Here is a 19,432-nt window from a genome sequence, read left to right as displayed (position 1 = left end):
TCTGAACTTAGACTTCAGGTATGGACAAGTAGCCGGATTTACAAAGGACCTCCACACTCATGCAGGAGGCCCTGCAGTTGTGGAGGAGTCTCTTCACCCGGATCAGAATATCTACAATGAGAATTTGCAGTGCAGAGATTCCGCTTCAATTGTGGAGACTCCCCCACAACTACAGGACGATTGTGGCTCGTACAGAGTAGGCAGACAAAATATTGATTTTTTAATATCGACCTACAATAATATCAGTGTTTTAATATCGAAGGGACAGAATGTAGAAGGTAAGTAATATCACATTTTTTAATACCGAAGCGACAGAATATCGAAGGTAAGCCATATCAATTTTGTTAATATCGATGTAAGTAATATCGATGTTACTAATATCGATGTTAGTAATATTGGTTACTAATATCGACTTTTAAATTATTTGTATGTATATTATTATGCATTTAATATGTATTTCATTATTTTTTTATGTAATTTAAGTACATTATGTATTTTAGAACTGTAGCGGGTTGTGGGATTATAGGGGAATAGGGTGGGAAGTAATTTAAATTTATTTTCATTAATTTTTTTGCTAATTATATTATTGTTAATAATTATTAATTGGTAATTATTTTTTATTAATTGGTATTTAATTTGTATTAGTTGGATTAATTGATAATCATGTTAAGTGTATTATTGTATTATTGGAGTTTGTTGTGCGTTTAAAGGGAATAGTGTGTAAAGTAATTGATATGTAATTAGGTAGTTATTGAATATATATTTGTGTATTAATAATTAATTTATTGGATAATAATTATTCATTGGTAAGTATGTTTTTAATCATTATTGCTTGGTATTTGTAATTATTTTAGATTTGTTTATTAATTCATTTAACAAATATTTTTAAATATTAATTCATTTATAAGTATGTTATTTTTAACTTCTACACTATCCAACACTAACCCTACTGTTGCACTCTCTGGAGTGAGATAAGTAATATTTACCCCTACGCTACCAAACACTTTCCCTATTGTTGCACTCTCTGGAGTTGGAACAGTAACTTTTACCCCTACGTCATAAAACACTTTCCCTACTGTTGCACTCTGTGGAATTTGAATAATAATTTTTACCCCTACGCTATCCAACACTTTCCCTATTGTTGCACTCTCTGGAGTTGGAATAGTAATTTTTAGCCCTACACAATCCAACGCTTTCCCTACTGTTGTACTCTTTGGAGTGGGAATAGTATTTTTTACCCCTACGCTATCCAACATTTTCCTTACTGTTATTTTTTTTGCAGTTGTAATAGTATTTTATTCCCTCTGTTATTTAATATTTTTTGTATTGTTTTAGTTAATGTAGTATTTAATTAATTTTAAAAATATTAAAAGTAAATATATTTAATGTAATTTGTATGTTTTATTTATGTGTATAGATGAATTTGTAATTCATAATATTTTTAATTATGTATAAGTTATTAAAATAATTATTAAAATTGATTAAGTATCTATATTACAATGTATATGTATATGTTTAATTACATTGTTATTACATTTTGGATATTATAATTTTTTAATATTATAAAATAATGTTAACTATGTGTATTATATTTTTAAGTATTATTTACTTTATTTTACATATTTTTTCTAATTTAAAAAATGATTTTTCTTTAAAACTATATATTTGTTTCGATATTTTCTTTTCGATATTTTTTTGCTTACCATGTTGTAGATAGGATGTCTATATTGTTGACATCGATATTTTTGCTCCGATATTTGTGTAGGTCGATATTTTGTCTTTCTATATTTTGTCAGACATTCGCGTACAGAGCCCTTTTGTAAATCAGGTCTAAAGTTATACGTCAGGCCTAAAGTTAGACTTCAGGTCTAAGTTTACCTTTCTGAATTGGGCCCGTAATGTCTGGTTCTCATGTAAAAGTGTGTTCTGTTTGAAGTGCAATAATGCACTTGGGCCAAGTTTGTGTAACATAGAGCTGAAAAAAAGCAGTTTTGGCAGTTTTTCATCATAGCTGCTCTAGACTCAATGTTTAATTAACTTAATAAGTTAAATAGTTTGTAAATGGGTGTGTTTTGCTATTTTCAGAGACATTCTGGATGAGTAAGCAAAGGGGACCATGTGGCTAATGTGAAGAAAATTCAACCCATAAACACATGCACACACATATATTACATTATATATGTATGTTTTATATTGTGTGCTTCCATTCCTAATGCATTTACCAGTACTATTTGGTGTACATATATTTAGCCTTCAGAAATCTAAATTGACAAAACAATGACAGAGAAGGTTGAAAGGAGAAACAGTGAGAGGCAAAGGTGTCCTGATGAAGGGTATTGTCCATTGTGGCAATAAACTACAGTCATTGGTGACATGGATGACATAGTTGGGGCGATGCTGGATGTCTCTGAACTGTTGCAGGGAGGGACTTCTGGTGGGGTGATGTTGCGAATAAATCCAGTATCCTGTATAAATGATCCCTGAAAGCAGAGAACATGTTGGAAGACATTAATTATCATAAAACACTGTGTCAATTGACAGAGATATTAAACTAGCTCATAATATGCCAATTGTTCGAAGACCTGAATACCCAACAACATACAGTTCTGTTTGGCCTGCTGATACTCCATCCTCCATGTGTTCCAATTTCCTATGATAAGTGACATGTCTCAGCAAATTGCACTCACACACGCTAGTGTACACATGCATGCATGGGTGCACACATTCATGCCATAACACAACCACATCAGCAACTGTGGCTCAAATAAAAGGAGGCACTGAGTGGATTAATTTTTTGGTTGTGGAACCTAGGGAAGCTTTGCTCAGCCTGTCACTTTTGACTATGAATTTTGGTTTTCTCTGGAAAAGTGGGTTTATTGATGCACCCTTTCAGGTGCAAATTCCATGCACCTTCCTAACAACCCAAAGCAAGGACAGCATGATAGTGATACCTAGACCATAAAGGCCATATTTGCAAGTTTTCAATTGCATTCCATGTTTGTGTTTTGCATTTTTATGTTTCTTTATCAGGTTCCCATAGGTCCTTTCAAAAACATGTTCAATAGATTTCTTTTCAACCTAATCAATTAATGCGTTTGCTTTACCTATAGGGTCTGATTTACAAATTATAAAATACATATGTAGATTTGCTCACGTGGAGCAAGACATTCCTCTCCAATTGATTGCTATTCATTATTTCTTTGTTTAAATGTACCATGAGGGAGAGGATACTCCTACATGTAAAGTTAAAAGATGAATACCAAATAAAGTGAAGACTTGCATCTAGGTGTAGTAGTAGTAAGTATGAGTAAATCTATGTGTGTATATGTACATTTGTGAATAAGCCCCCATTGTCCAGGCCACAATCCACAGGTCTGAACAGAAATGGAAAGTATTATATTAACAGCATCTGCCTTCTAAGCACTTTCTGTGATTTGATGCTGAGAAAAAGCTACTAATCCCACTCTATAAACACAGCAGAACACTTTGAAGTGCACAGGATCATGAGCAAGATTTTGGAGAATCAAATCTGTAAAGTAGTTCAAGTGAATGCTTGACACCGGAGAGAATAGTCTACAAATATGAGAGACAAAACAAGAAGAACAAATTGGTGGTTGACATGTAGAAGATATATTTGCATATACTGAATATATGGTAGGTCTGAAAAGTCTTTGGGCACCCACAATAGGGAACCCAGCTCCCTACCCATTCTATTAACCATTTATCCATTAGGGAAAACAATACTAGGGAATGTATGATAATACCTATACCTAATATATAATGTCCCTGTCTTCATCTTCCTTCAAAACATCATCTTTCACTTTTGATTAGGTGTCCCCTATTTTGTACTGTCAGCCAGCATGAAGGGGAATATTCTAATTGTTTTACTTTTATAGGTATTTATAGGATCAAAGGTATGCCTTTAAGACACAAAACTCTCTAGTCATTGAAGGAGAACCTCGTTATAGAAAAACATCCATTTGATGTGCTGAACACTATTCTAACTGCCTTATGAATCCCAAAGTAGTGGCCTGCAGACTCATATAGATTACGTTTGAAGCCATAGAGATTTTGAGATCAAGTATGTGGATATGAGAACTCCATTTCAGAGGATCTGTTTCGATAAACTCCATGTCATTCAATGTTATCAATATAGTCTTTCATATTCCCATAGGTATTGAGACACAGGATAGTTTGACTAATTTGGAGTTGGTTATGAAAACACTTGAAACATATCTGGCAACCTAATATTGCCCAAGTATGCACACTGCTATCCTGCAACAATTAGTTAAGGGAAGGAATGAGTGGGAAACGGAAGGGAAATGGAAAATGGTGGAGTGGACTCATTGTTTGTTATTTGGTATATACCATAGCATATATTATACTTTAGAATTGCCACCTCTTTGGATAATGTTTTAAGAATAACATGATTCTTTTTGGATTACATCTCTTAAAAACAAGTAGGAGTTGGTTACATGGGGCCTGTAGGTAATGCATGAACTATCCCTTATAATTGATAATCAGACAGATAAGAATAATTAACTTAGAAACTGCGTTTCTTCCCTTAATAATGCTGCCCTATTTTCCTCAGGATTTCTGCTGACATTGCAAAAGGATCCACATAGAGGAAGTGTTTGGGCCATCAGACATTAAAACATATACTTGGGTAAGGGCAGCCTGCAAGAATAGATAAAGTCATAGTTGGTCTTCCTCTGACATGAACATTTCATTTTTTAAAGATTTTAACATACAAATCCCCCAGTCCAACCCCCTCTCTCTAAACCCATTCCAAGCCAAGAAAAATCAAATTCATCCATTGAGAAAGTTACGAATGACGGAAAACAAAAAAAACTCTTACATACAGGACAGAATAAGAGAAATCATCACACAAGTTCATCATGAGAACTTGCCCCTACCAGTATTGGCCTTGGCTGTCCCGCTACCTTTCAACCCAGGACTACGCCCCGAGCACCTTCCCCATCCATAGCTTCCCCCTCCAAATCTCTCATCCAGTTCCTCAAAGGTGGTCAGATTTCCAGACCCCATTTCTTTGCTACCCTGTCCTTCTGAACATAAACTGCTAATTCCTTATGATATATAGCTAAGAGTCGAGCCATTCAATGCTGAATTGTAATCGGGACTGGGTCTATTTATCCTGTGACCAGACAGAGCCTTAGTACTGTCATACCAACAAACATAATGGCTGGGCATGGCTTGGTATCCAGTCCTCACCTACCCCTAGGATATATGAGCTGGGGAGTAACTGCTACCCAAAGCCCCAACTGTGTCTCTATTATTCTACCATACATCCGTTTTGGGGCTGTCAATGCTAGGGCAGGTTGCAAACATGTTAATAAGGTCCACCGCGTAGAAGCCGCATTGGTGTTCCAGCAACCCCTCCCCATTTCGCTATTTTTCCTGGAGTAATATAAAGATTATACCAAGCTTTGAAATGCTTCATCTGTAGGTTAGCTACAACTAAAGTGGATTGTTCAAAACTCAAAGTCTTTGCACTCCCCTATACCCACTCGTAAGATTTCTTCCCACCTACTTATATGCTTAGCTAAGTCATCCACCTTCCTGGCATTCTGCATCCTAATTAGTATACCAGGCAAGGGTTGAGATTTGAATTTTGAGTCAATCTCATCAAATAAAAAAAACACTTATCTCCCACCTTTATTTTCAGGAAATCTCTTTTCTGCAGATACCTAAACAATTCCTTGTACTCCAACCTGAACTTACTTTTAATCTCTTCACATAAACAGATGCCCGCATTGCCCATGAAGTCTTACAAGTTCTTTCCAGTCCCTGACATAGCCATCCTTAAACATATCGGGGAGCAGGGTATTGTTATAAATTGGAGTACAAAAGTTCAGTTGCCCTAAACCAAGTTTCTTCCGGACTTCTGACCATACTTTGTATGCGCAAATCATAGTTTTAAACTTAACCCTTTTGAAGTATCCAAACTTCAATTGATGCAGAAGACAGCCACTGGCCTCATCTCCTACCAATATTTCATAAGTTGAAGGGGGACCATCCTCACTTGGTCCTTCCTCAACTTCCCCTTTCAACAGGACTATCAATTGTTGTAGGGTTGAGGCCCAGTAATATGGAAGAAGATTTGGGACAGCCCAGCCTCCACATTCCCTCAGAGTGTCAGAAACTATAAAGCTCTTCTTGTGCGTGAGTAAGCCCAGAAAAACCCAATCTGATTTAGTATCTTAAACCAGCAGCCATCATCCTCCAAGGGAATAGCCCTAAAAAGTACAAAATCTTCGGTAGAAACAGCATGTTACCAATATTGCTCCTCGTCCCAATCAGAGTAAGCCTAAGGTTATTCATTCTCGCAAAATCCAGTTAAGTTCTATGAATCAGCGGGCCCAAATTCTTCTCCACAATTTTCTCTATCTCAGAGGAGATACCCACTCCAAGATAGACGGCATGTGAAGCCACTCGGCTATCGCTTGGTTGAACTATTCTGTTGACCACAGTTTGGGTTTTGTTCTGGTTTAGCAGTTAAACCGACAACTGTCCAAACTTTGCACCCTACATCTCTTTCTCTCTCATGGCACCCTCGGGGTCAGAGGTGGTAACTGCCAAGTCATTGGCATATTCCAGGATTGTATTCCCCCCTTTTACAATACATCAGTAAATTTAAGGGATTATCAGTTATTTTCCTAATCAATTGATCTATCTAGAGGGGAACACAAGAGGAGAACAGGGACACCTTTGTCTTGTACCACATTCTCTAGCCACTGCATCGGACATCCCTCACATTACTGAGATCTTGGTGACAGGATTGCGACATAGAGATTGAATTGCAGTAATGAACCCTGGTACCAGACCTTTTTTACCCATTACTGCCCATAGGAAAGGCCAGGACACCCTATCAAAACCTTACACTGCGTCAAGTAGAAAGCCATAGGACCTCCAGCTACTCTTGCGGCATCAATTAATGTGATTGCCCAATGAATATAGTCTACTGTACTCCATCTGGGAATGAATCCATGTTGAGCTCAATTTCTTGATGATCTCAGCCAATGTGATGGCAAAAACTTTGGCATAGATTTTGACGTCACTACTAACCAACGTGATTGGCTGGTATAATTCTAGTTCTTGGAAAGGGTTCCCTTTCTTAGAGAAAATTATTATATAAGCCAAAGCCCAATACTCTGGTGCCTCTTTCCCTGATAGTGTTTTTTTTTTAAACTCCTCCACAAGAGCATGCAGGTGGGGGACAAACACCTTATAAAACTCTCGAGGTATAAGATCCGTCCTACACGCTTTGCCAGCAGATACAGATTCAATAGGGTTAGTGACCTCTTCTCCCTTTTATCCCAAAATTGGGTCCTCCAACAGTTCGTTCTTTTGTGTAGGTAATCTCCCATATGGCATAACATCTAGGTATTTGTCAGTTTTTGGCCTATTTGAGACTTCTTCTTCATATACAATTGCTGATAGTATTTTTGAAAGGAGGCTCGTATGCCAACTGGCTCAGAGGTCAACCCATTGATTGGATCCCGAATCTCCCTAATCTGACCATATGTTAACTTCTGTCTTGTGCGCACGGCCAGCTGGTGCCTCGCCCTTTCATTAAATTCATACGTCATATTCTTCCAGGCTGATTATTTGTCTGTGGCCTATTTTGCTGAAATATCAACTGTCGCTGATTTGGCAATCACAACACACAGCTGAGTCTGTTCTAATTCATCGCCCCTAGGTACTGCCATAATTAGTTGTTTTTCTGCAGCCACTAGCTTCTCATACAGTTCTTGCAGCAGTTTTTTCCCCGTTTTCTGTTGGGCCCAGCTGACTCCAGTAGTCTCTCCCCGTGGCCCGACTTAAAAGCATCCCACACAACCTCTTTCCGGACACTCCCCAAATTATCAGCAATGAACCTCAATATCCAATTATTCATATAATTGATATACTCCTCGTCATACAGCAAGGCACTATGAAATGACCAGCAGGAGGCAGAAGGGAGAGCTACATCCATCTCTAACTCTACCACCAAAGGGTTATGATCAGACATATCCCTGGTGTATTTATATGTTCTGCATGTCAGAGCAAATTCATATGACATAAATAAAAATCTAGCCTAAAGCTAGGACCCAATGTGTAGCCCAGACATCAGATATCCTATGAGTCTGACATAGGTATCCCAGGGATCTATATACCCTTGGTTTTCGGCCCTGGTATTGTGCCGCCACTGTCACAAAAAATACCATCTGTACCATTAGTATAATTATTAAAGTTCCCACAAATTATGAGAAGGAGGGGCTAGTCAGCCAATTCATTGTTGAGCCAGTCAAAGATCGTCAGATTATCGGCCACTGATCAATAAACTGCACATAGTACAAACGCGTTATTATCTACACAGCACAACATTGCGCCATAATCCATCGGCCATATTTATCCACTATTACTGGCCATAATAGTCACACCCCGTGTTGGGCACTAATTGATGTCTGCTAGGTCTACAACTTCACGCCTACTTCCCTCTACACGTGTCTCTTGAAGACAGAGAATATCTACATTCAAGAATTTTCTATCCACATTGATCCTTCATTTTTGCAAGGGATTATTCAACACACAAATATTTAATGACACTATCCTTAGCTTACTCATCTACATTTGGTTGTAATCCAGCGCTGTCCTATCCATAACCAGTTGGAGTGGAGAAGTGTGGCTCAGGGGTTAGAGGCAGCAGACCCGGAATCTGAGATCGTCCCTGGACCAGGGTTCAATTCCCCGCCTCGGCGGGTCTTGGGCTCAAAAATTCCACGGACTCGATAATTCTCGTTCCGGTGCCTTCTCTACTCACGGGTTCACACTCTGCGACTCTGGGCAATAGCTTGCTTAATCTCCACAACGGCCCCTCGTGGCGGGATGCCTGGCTTTCACCTTGTGGATACCCTGCCGGGGTTATCTCACAGGGGAATACCAGGACGGGTTCCCTAAGCAAGCGCTGGGAAACCCACTGCGGGTAGCTGTGCGCTATATAAGCTTAAATACATTTACATTCTCCTAAAATACATGCTTAGAACTTTCCCTCCACCCACCACCCAGTACCCCAGCCACCACCCCCCAACCACCCCTAAACCCACCCTGCCTCTTGTAATGAGCAATGGCATCAGAAAGGCCCTTATGATGCCACCTACATACCCGCCGCCCCAAGCCGCCTTTCCATAACCACCCCACCACATACTATCAGACTGGTGATCGAAAAGAGTCCAATAAAATCCTAAAAGAAAAACCAAGCACAGACAAAAATGAGGACTAACCATTTGTGAAAGAATCACCTGAGTCCAGTCCATGACGTTGTTTAACCCATCGGGCAGATTTTAATTGTCATCATTTCTAAGCCCTTTATCATGGAACTTTTAGTCCTGAACAGGCCTATTATTCAACCCATATTCACCCACTAATCCCCCTGGTCAAAATCGTATTCAGGAATACTTGGGATTTAATTTCGAATGAAAAAAGACCCTGGGGTTTCCTTTAAAAATGACCATAAGGTGGGCAGGGCTCAACAGTTAAACATCGCAGTCAAGTCTTTAGAAGGGCCCAATCAATTGTCATAGTTGCCACCTTCTCTCCACAGTCATGTGACAGAAATAGGACCTAACAAAAAAGGTTTTGCCCTCAAATGTACTCCGGCTTAGCCTTTTAATTTTCCCCAAATATGTCAGGATGGCTCCGGGTTTCTCATTAGAATCTGGTTGCCTCCTTTTTTATGTCATGAGAGGGAATGTACGCACTCTCTTCACCTCCGCCTCTCAATCCCAATGTGCCAGCTTGGGGAAGGCTCCCATCAACACTCTCAGCATAAAGACCAAAATATCGCCCCCTCAGCATTCTCAGCCATACCGAGGAATCTGAGATTGTTTCTATGCTGGCGGTTCTCAAAATCTTCGAGCTTCCACAGCATGCCTGACACCCGACCTTATTAAGAGGCTAACTGACTTCCCATATTCTCAGCCCCAGCCTCTAGCACTACTGTCTGTTCTGCCACAGCAGGTGTATGCTCTGAAATTTCCATAGAAATCTTGTTGACCTTACGCCTGGCCCCTTGAAGCTTTTTAGTGGCCAAACAAGCTCTCTTATAAGAGCTTCAATTTGCGTTTGTTTCTCAGTGGAAAAGATCAGTTCCATCGAGGGGGAAGTTTCGGACTCTAGATTCGAGACTGGCAGGTCCCGCAGGGTTTCTCTACCTGCTGAACCACCCTCCCCAGATCCAAATTTGAATAAGAATTGTCCCATTTCAATTGATTGGTAGAACTATGATCAGAATCAAATCCAAGCTCGCCAGATAACAATTTTCCATTCCATGTTCTGAGAGGCCACACAATTTTGAGTGGCGGGCTTGACTGAAGAACTGTCAAGACAGTTCCCAGAGGTCCTTGGTGTGGCGGCTGTATCAGAATGGATATCACTAGCCCCAGATAGTTCAGAATCATCAATAAGAGAGAAAAGATCCAGCATCCAACCTTTGCCCGAACAACATCTTCTGGCTGAGAGAGTCTCCCCGCGCCCCCTTGGGTGTTCCAGCTTCGCTGCAATCCTTAGCAACCTTATTCCCCTTCAAAGTGATTGCAACCTTCTAGCTCCACCAGCCTTGGGAGTCAAGCCCACCAAGCACCTCTGCTGCAGCTCGGAGCATTCGCAAGGTAAGCTCTTTTAGCTTCAATAGGCACCAAATAGATTTTTCCTTTCAGGTGGGATTGCAGACTTCTAACAACCTGAAATAACACCATCTGCATTACTTAGTGTCAGAAGGAAACTGGTTAATATTTGCAAGCTTGGGCAGGCTGCTCGCACAGCGTTCAAGCAGCCACCATCTTGCTCCCTGTGACATGAGCATTTCAAAAGAGCTTAGGACTTAGGTTTTCTCAATTTCATATCTCAATTGTGATGACCTGCACTAGACAGAGATTCTTCCTATTTTTGGTGTCCAAAGAGGCTATAGAAAGTTGGGCAATTTTTCTAAACAATCCTTCAAGACCGTTTACAGGAGAGGCGCACATCTCATATAGAAAGCAACTCAATAATCTAGGAAACCACAAGTAAGGGTTCCCCCAAGGAAAAGCCACTGTGACTACACAGAGGACCTCTTACAGGGCCCATTTCACTGAGAGTATGTGAACACACTAAGCTTGCAAAGCTACCACTTTCATGTATTGATTTAGGGCCATTGCCCACCCACAAAAACAGCCATACATTTGAATACTAACTTCATACACATCATAAGAAAAGGAAGACTCTTCCACTTAAAGTCGTGCTCTAGCTCTCCCTGTTTATTCTCAGTTTTTAGGCTACATGTATCTACATATTGCATCAAAGTGCATTAAAAAATGTTGTGAGAGATTTTGGTTTGTGAGCACGTTTGTTTTCTCTGTAGATTGGAATAGCTTGGAGACTAATTCACAAATCTCCTGATTTATGGTTGTATTCATTATGATACCACTGTGAGTCATTGTTTCTTCTCATGTTTAATGCCCATGACATTAGTCTGGGTTACTGGGCAACTCCTGTTTGTTTGGATTTGTGGAGACTCAGTTCCACTTCTCAATATAATTCCTGCAGTAAAGATCGGGTAATCCTGCACCTATTACTCATCCTGCAATGTTTCAACTTTTAATAATTCTTAGCCATGAGGCTGTACCTCAGAACACTTAAAGGTTTTATTTCTCTTTAAGCATTTGGTTATATTTGATGTGTCAGAGTAAATAGCAGTGCTACTAGGATGTGGTGTATTTACATTTTGTTTTTAGAGTGGCAGTTGCAGATTTGGGGAAAACATTATTGCCAAGTAGTTATTCCAACTGAACAACAGATGGTCTAGAAACAGATTTCATATTTTCTTTATTATGCATTACAGAATTCAAAGTACACTTTCTTTCAGTTATGATACATAATACCTAAAGTGCCTAATATTTGCAATCCTGCATGTGAAATGTCAGGGGTCTTGGGGTCAGTCTATAATGATTCAACAAATCCAACATATACACCTGTACTTTCTCACAAACACATTTAAGAAATGTTGTGGGGCTGTCCAAGTTTAGTTGCTTCTCAACATTGTAAACATCCAGCAGATCCTTACTCAACAGATTGATATCTTGTTGAGTATTATTTCTCTGCTGGACAAAATCTTACACTTGAAATCCTTATTAAATCACAGCATTATCAATACATCTTCACACACTAAAAAAGCCCCATTTAAGTATAATTCTAATAAATACCTCATCCCTAAAAGTTTGTATCACTTGGCAAGTGGTAAACATTCGCTGTCAGTCTGCCACTTGAAATCTACAACTAGGATGGAAGGATCCTTTATTACTATATCAGTTAGCAATCTTAGCTGATGTGTTTAGAGAATCAAATATATTTAGGTGCAGATTCAATCGCTATTTCCCCATTCCGAATAATGATTAACCAAATCTCACCTCCCAGCCAATTCAATGATTTTAATATCCTTGTATGTATCACATCTTCCTTAGCCTCAACAAAACATGGTAATATGCAAACAACCTCTCTGTGTCTGCCTCTAAAAGAAACACACAGATCTCCAGTTCCACACAGCACTTCCCCTGCATATTTCCAATAAACAGTCAGGAGCTCTTTCTATCCCCCGTTAGGAATGAGGGTCTCTAGTTGGCAGTGGCTTGCACCCTGTCCAAGTAGGGACCCTTCCCTCTAGTCAGTGTAAGAGAATTGCATATCCAAGATGACCCCTTCTTACCCAATTGGTAGATTTGCACGAGCATTCAGGCTTATCTCAGAGGCAGTGAGTAAAGTATGTGTGCATAGCACACACATTAACATAGTCAAAACACTACAAATGGACACCACACCGGTTTAGAAAAATAAGCAATCTTTATCTAATCCAAACAAGACCAAAACAACAAAAATCCAACATAAATAACTCCAAATATAACTTTTTAAAGGTTTAAGCAATTCTGTCTATAAAACTATATGCATGTGGTGATTTTACTCAAAGTTCCTTAGATGCATCAAAAACAGCAAGGAAAAACAGCTGCAGAGGAGGGAAGCATCGGAAAACCCAGCTATGTGTAAGTACTGGAATCCCATTGGGAGGTGATGCATCAGTTCTGCTGCACACAGGGGATGGGTTGTGTGGACTGTAAGGGGAAGTGATGCATCAAAATTCAAGACGGTTCTGGTCAGCGGAGGTTGCAGTGGAAAACTTGGAGCATAGATACGATGCCTTGTGCACTGGAGATGGTGGATTGCTTTGCAAGGCTTTGGGTCGTACAGAGTTGGTTCTCAGATGCTGAGTATTGAAGCTTTGCGCGGCTTCGAGGGGCTTCACGTCATCGGCTGTCAGCTGTGTGGTGGGACTTGGTGAGGGTTCGTATAACTCACCGTCAGTTCTGAGAAGCTGCAGGGCAGGACTTTGCTCCATCTGGCATCGGTTTCCGAAGAGCTGTCAGCTGTGCGGCAGAACTTGGTGAGGCTTGGTGTTATCCAGTGTTGGCTCCAAGATGCTTTGCAAAGCTTTGTGTTGCTTCTATCCAGTTATTACACAGATCAGTTGCAGACTCCATCTCTGAGGCCCTTTGACTGGTGGAAGGCATATCAGGCGAGGGCTGGACTCACAGATGACAGAGTCCAGCAGCACCAGCAGAGTTGCAGGTTGTCTTTTGTGTCGCTGAGACTTCTTAATAGGAGACAAGCACACACAAGCCCTTGGAGAAAGTTGGAAAGCAGGATTCAAAAGCAAAGTCCAGTCCTATCCCTGTCCACAGACAGAAGCATTAACTGCTTCTGTCCAAGCAAAGTAACACAAAGCAAAGGGACAGTATTCCTCTTGACAGCTCTTCAGCTCTCTTTCTTGGGAGAGAACTCAGACCAGAAGTGTTCTAAAAGTACGGCGTTTTAGGTCCAATATTTATACCCCTTTTGGCCTTTGAAGTAGGCAAACTTCAGAGCAAAGATTTTTTTTATTTTTTTTAATTTTTTTATTTATTTATTTTTGCATGGTACATGAGCCAATAGGAATGAATCACATAAACAATAGAAAATATGTAATTGCAGCCGTTCCATTCAATATCCAAAATGATTATCTTAAACCCTCATCCCAAAAGAGCAGACAAACCCAGCTGCAAACCAAACCCGAGCAGACGGAAGAAGGAAAACAACAAAATGGAGATATACAAAACACATTTAGACCAATGGAGAAAAATACGAGACATATAAGTAATTTTGACGTATAATTTTTATTCATAGATAAGTGTGAGCAGGGTTACCCCTTAGGCTATAAGTACCGCCTCACACACCCCCATATTTGTTCACCAAGCTTTCTCTTTCAATGCCCCTTCAGGGTATAAAGACTATACTCCATGTTATAGACTGTAAAAAAGTGTGCCCTCCACATTTCAAATGAGGGTGGTTCCTGCTGCAACCAGCAAGAAGCAATACTCAGCCTATATACAGCTGTGGCTAAGAATACTAACTCAACGTGTTCTCTTCGTGTACCGCACTCTTCAGAACCCATTTCTACCCCTAAGAGGATCTGCGTGGCTGTCAAACAGAGTGAGGTACCCACTATAGCTGATAAACATTCATCAACTTGCTTTAATAACCTTGCCAACGATGAGCAACCAAAAAAAATATGAAGATCATCTGTAGAGCGCTGACCACATCGGAAACATTTACCAATAGCAACCCCCGACCACTTTGAGACCTTGTCCGGCGTGTAGTATAAATTAAATATTGACTTGAAGTGCTGCGCAGATAACAAAGCCGAGAGGAACACATTTTTTGCCAATTCTAAAGAAGTTTCAATCTGTGTATCTTGTCTTCCTAATTTAGTCACCCATTTACCATTTTGTTGTTCAATATCATTGACCTTCGTACTCAACATATAACCATATAACACACCTATCCTTGCATTTTGCCTAATATCTTCTATCAAGAGATTAGTACAAAAAATGCCTCCACTGTCCCCCAGATGATTCCTAATTTGCAAATACTTAACAAAGTGCTCCCGAGGGAGATGGTACTGCTCCCTAAGTTGCTCAAAAGATTTCAAACAACCTGTATTATATAAATCCCCCACCATCCTTATACCCTTCCCCTTCCACAAATAAACCACCCAATCCAATAAATGCACTGGTTAAGAAGAGTGGCGGCCTCATCATTATCATACTCATCCCTGTAGTATAGTTTTTCATAAAATTGTTGGAACACCTCAAAGATACCAGCTTCATTTTCTACGGAGTTACCATTTGAGTCCAAAATGTTATCTATCCATTGAGCTACCTTCCTCACTCTTAATTTCTGGGCAAAGTATCTGCCACTAGCCCCACCGTACTCATATTGGATCTGTTGTTTAATGAAATTTTTGTTTGCATTTTCCTTGGACCAGTGGAGATTTAATCTAGATTTACTTTGAGTCACTAACATGATCAATTTAGTTATATCCACACCCGTCTGAATCCCCTGAACAAGTGCCTCCTCAGCCTTCTTCAGTCCATGGTATAATTCTTGAAGATTAACAGCCTGTTTTTTTTTTATATATACCAAAGCTCAAGGCTTCTCCTCTAAACGCAGCCTTAAAACTGTCCCAGACATAACCCACACTACTAGTCCCATGGTTGATGTTAAAAAAAGTAGGAATCCATTGTTGCATATGATCTATAAATTGTTGCTCCAATAAAAGTTTACGGTCAAAGGAGAATCCTCTCGGCCTTGTAACTGCCACTATGCGTGTTATTGAGAGAACCACCGGCCAATGATCAGATGTAATTCTTGGGAACACCTGAATTATGGCCTGATTTGATAGTGACTTTGCTGCAAACAAATAATCAAGCCGTACTAACTTAGGATGGGGGAAAGAGAAAAATGTGTAACCCAGAGCCGCCCCTCTTAAATAAGCCCACAAATCCACCAAACTGTGAGCAAACAATAATGCCTGTTGTGCCTTGAAAACATGCGGTTTCCTACCAATATATCTCGACCCTTCATTACATATAACATTATGTGTTAAATGTATATTTAAATCCCCACATAGAATCAGTGGGGTGGGCCAAGATGCTAACTCCACATTTAAAAACTCTAGGGTATCTGCCTTGTCTAAATATGCCCCCTAAACTGAACAGACCGTAAATTTTGTAGACCCAGCAATACATTCTACAATCGCCCACTGACCCAATCCGTCAGTTAAGATTCTGCCTGTATTGCCAATATGTTTTTTACAAAAAATTGCAACTCCTCTAGCCGTCCCTGCAACTTTTGTACAGGCTATAAGGTTGAATCCCAGGTCCTCAAGCAAATGGCACTTTGACCAAACCATATGAGTCTCCTGGAGACATATTATATCACAATACAATACTCGGAACTCTTGCGCCACCGCCGTCTTTTATCCAATGAATTCAACCCTCTCACGTTCAATGTGCCATATATCAATGTCATACCTCTGTGGAATTACTCCACATACTCCCTGTAAGAGAACAATATCTGCCCCAAAAGGACTAATTTCCATATTATACTCAAGTGCTATTTTCTGTTTTTCACCAACCACCCCAACCCTTCCCATTCCCCCTTCCAAAGCTCCCCCCCACCACCACCCAAAAAGAGAGAGCAAAGAATTTTTTGTCCACAAGCTCTTGCCTTGCCCTGCCTTGGCTCCATACACACTTCAGGGATTAGAGATAACATTGTGGGAGGTCAAACACAGCCAAATTCAGGGGTCAGTGAGAACTCCTTCCACTACCCACTCTAGCTCAGGAAGGCCCATCAGCCTGTTGATGGGCAAACAGGATATGTGGACATGCCTCAACTCCCTGTGTGTGACATTTTAGAGTGAAAGCACCCTATCAGACTACACCAGATTGTGATTCCACAGGCAGGAAGATGCATAGGCTGGTTAAACAAGAACCAGCCCACCTCTTAAAAGTGGCATTTTCAAACACACAATTTTAAAATCATCTTTACTAAAAGATATGTGTTTAAATTCTGAACTCAATGAGCCCAATCTTCAAATCTCTATGTCTACCCAATTGAAAGTTACACGTGTAGGGTGTGACAAGGCAGCACCAATGATAACCTAAGGGAGAGTTAGTCTTTGAAATAGTGAAAAAAAGAAATTAGCAGTATTTAACTATCAGGGCATTTACAACACACCAATACATGTCCTAATTTTCACATTATCTGCACCCTGCCCTTGAGGCTACTTTGGGCCTACCTTAGTGGTACCTTACATGTGATGAAAGGGAAGGTTTGGGCCTGGCAAGAGGGTAAACTTGCCTGATCGACATGATAGTTTAAACCTGCACTTGGGTACACTTGCAAGATCGAATAGGATGCGTCACAACTCAAACATTTCCAACGCATGCCTTTACAGGGCGGTTTTTACAACGCAACATCCATTACAGCGCATGATTTCACAACGCATGGCATCACAACTCATTTTTAGAAACTACATTTACAACACATTCCATTACAACGCATACTCCTACAATGCGTACCATTACAAAGCATAATACTTTTAGGGCAACAGTAGTGTTGGATAGTGTAGAGGTAAAAATGACTATTCCCACTCCAGTAAGTCCAACAGTAGGGTAAGTGTTGGATAGGGTAGGGGTAATGAATTGTAATGACATGCGTTGTAGTGACATGCGCTGTAATTGCATGCGTTGTAGTGACATGCTTTGTAATAAGTGCATTGCATTGACTGCGTTGTAATGGTTGTTTCCTGCAAGATCAACTTTGTACTTTAAAACTGCACTTCAAAACACTGCAGTGGGTGGCACAACTAATGCTGCAGGCCCACTAATAGCATTGGATTTGCACTTTATTAGAGACGTACTAGTAAATCAAATATGCCAAGTATGCACTTTAGCACTGATCAGCAGTGGTAAAGTGCCCAGAGTCCTAGAGGCAACAAAAACAAGTCAGAAAAAATAGGAGCAAGAGGGCAAAAAATTAGGTAATAACCCTGCCTAAAGGGCCTGGTCAAACATCTCCTTTTGTTGAAGATTGGATATATTAATAGATATTTATAAAATTAAGTCTGTGGGATATCAAACTCGTCATTGATCTGCTGAAAATTGTAAAAATTCTCTAAATATAACTAACAGAAAAATTGGATTTTGATCCACAATGATACATAGGTATTTGAATATCACTAAAACTATCCTAAAAGTGGTTATAATCATTTGAATTTGTCAAACAAAATATTTCTGAATATCTATCTATACATTGCCTAGATCAGAAAACCTTCCTATTTAATTTTATTGGGATAGTGTTTGAGATCTAAATGTTGGAGTGATACTAAAATGAGCACTTTATGTCATACTATTAATACTGCATAATTAAACATGGGGGGGGGGGGTTATTACATAGTGCAAGCCAATACTAAAATTGAATATTGGTAAAAGCTCACTGTTCTCATATCATTGATTGTTTTAGTTATTTGAATCCCCATATAAAAATGAAGACATAAGGGTTTCTACTTTCCTGCAAAAGGAGTGTGGTCAATGAATGGGTAAGGTCCCCCATTATAATGTGAATCTCTTGATGCCTTACAATTCAGTGTAGGTTTAACACCGATATAATTCATACTGTTTACTGCATATTTTCATATGTCCAGTGAAATCCCATTTTCAGAATATCAGATTTGTCTTGATTTACCTTATTTCATCATATAGCTCTAAACTGTACCGCTATCCAGACTTGTAGGCTCAATACTAGTAGAAAATCACTCCTGACAGGCATGCCGTAGAAGTCCAATGCTTCCGCTTCTACAATCTCAGTTGTTTCCTCTACACATATAAACATGCTGGTCGTGGTACCTGCAACCTACCCCTCCTTCTGTTCTTCTGCTTATCATTGTTGTCGACAAGCCCATTTTAAATAATATCCAGTTCAGCACCTTTGGAAACGTGTTAATTGAACGCCCTGCTTGTGCCAAGAGAGGAGCTTGCCCTTTTTGCTTTTGAATGACTATTTCACACTTGTGTAAATCAAAAATTTAAGATATCACATGTATTCTTTCTTTTCTTAAGTGTTACATCAAATTACTTGGCCAGGTCACCAGTGTCACCAGTGTCTAAAAGGCTTCCCAGAAGTCATGGTACTGAAGCACCTAATGCCACATTTGATTATGGAATATCCTGAGAAAGAAGGTCCATGAAGGTCTACTGACAACTGCTTCCTGAGCAGACTAGATAGATTGGATATTATGGAATATTGTATTCAATGCTTACTTAATGACAAGAGGCTGGAGGTGCTCTTGCAGTAGTAGTTCAGAGATACTCTTGTTTGAGGTAATCAGAAGTATGGTTTCAGGTTCAGCTGGGCAACAGGAACCTGTCTTTCTGATACTACATTGTCATGTCTGTGTACCGCTGAAGAAATGAATCAAATGAGAACAAGCAATAAAGACAATGCTGTCCGTAGGCATATA

The 19,432-nt window shown here is 39.7% G+C and overlaps 1 protein-coding gene across 1 annotated transcript in view; it reads right to left on the bottom strand.

Annotated features, from left to right (window-relative positions):
• Positions 1-1,410: 1,410 nt before the first annotated feature.
• The window catches only part of LOC147700821 (putative DBH-like monooxygenase protein 2), a 151,174-nt gene continuing 133,152 nt past the window's right edge, over positions 1,411-19,432 (bottom strand). The window contains exon 13 of the mRNA XM_086929740.1: positions 1,411-2,480. Coding sequence (XP_086785866.1) covers positions 2,262-2,480 — 219 coding nt within the window. The 3' untranslated portion in view covers positions 1,411-2,261. The remainder of the gene's footprint in view (positions 2,481-19,432) is intronic.

This window comes from Lissotriton vulgaris, chromosome 7, assembly GCF_964263255.1.
Source record: "Lissotriton vulgaris chromosome 7, aLisVul1.2, whole genome shotgun sequence".
NCBI lineage: Eukaryota > Metazoa > Chordata > Amphibia > Caudata > Salamandridae > Lissotriton > Lissotriton vulgaris.
Note: the sequence above shows the minus strand (reverse complement) of the source record. Positions and strands in the feature narration are given on the sequence as shown.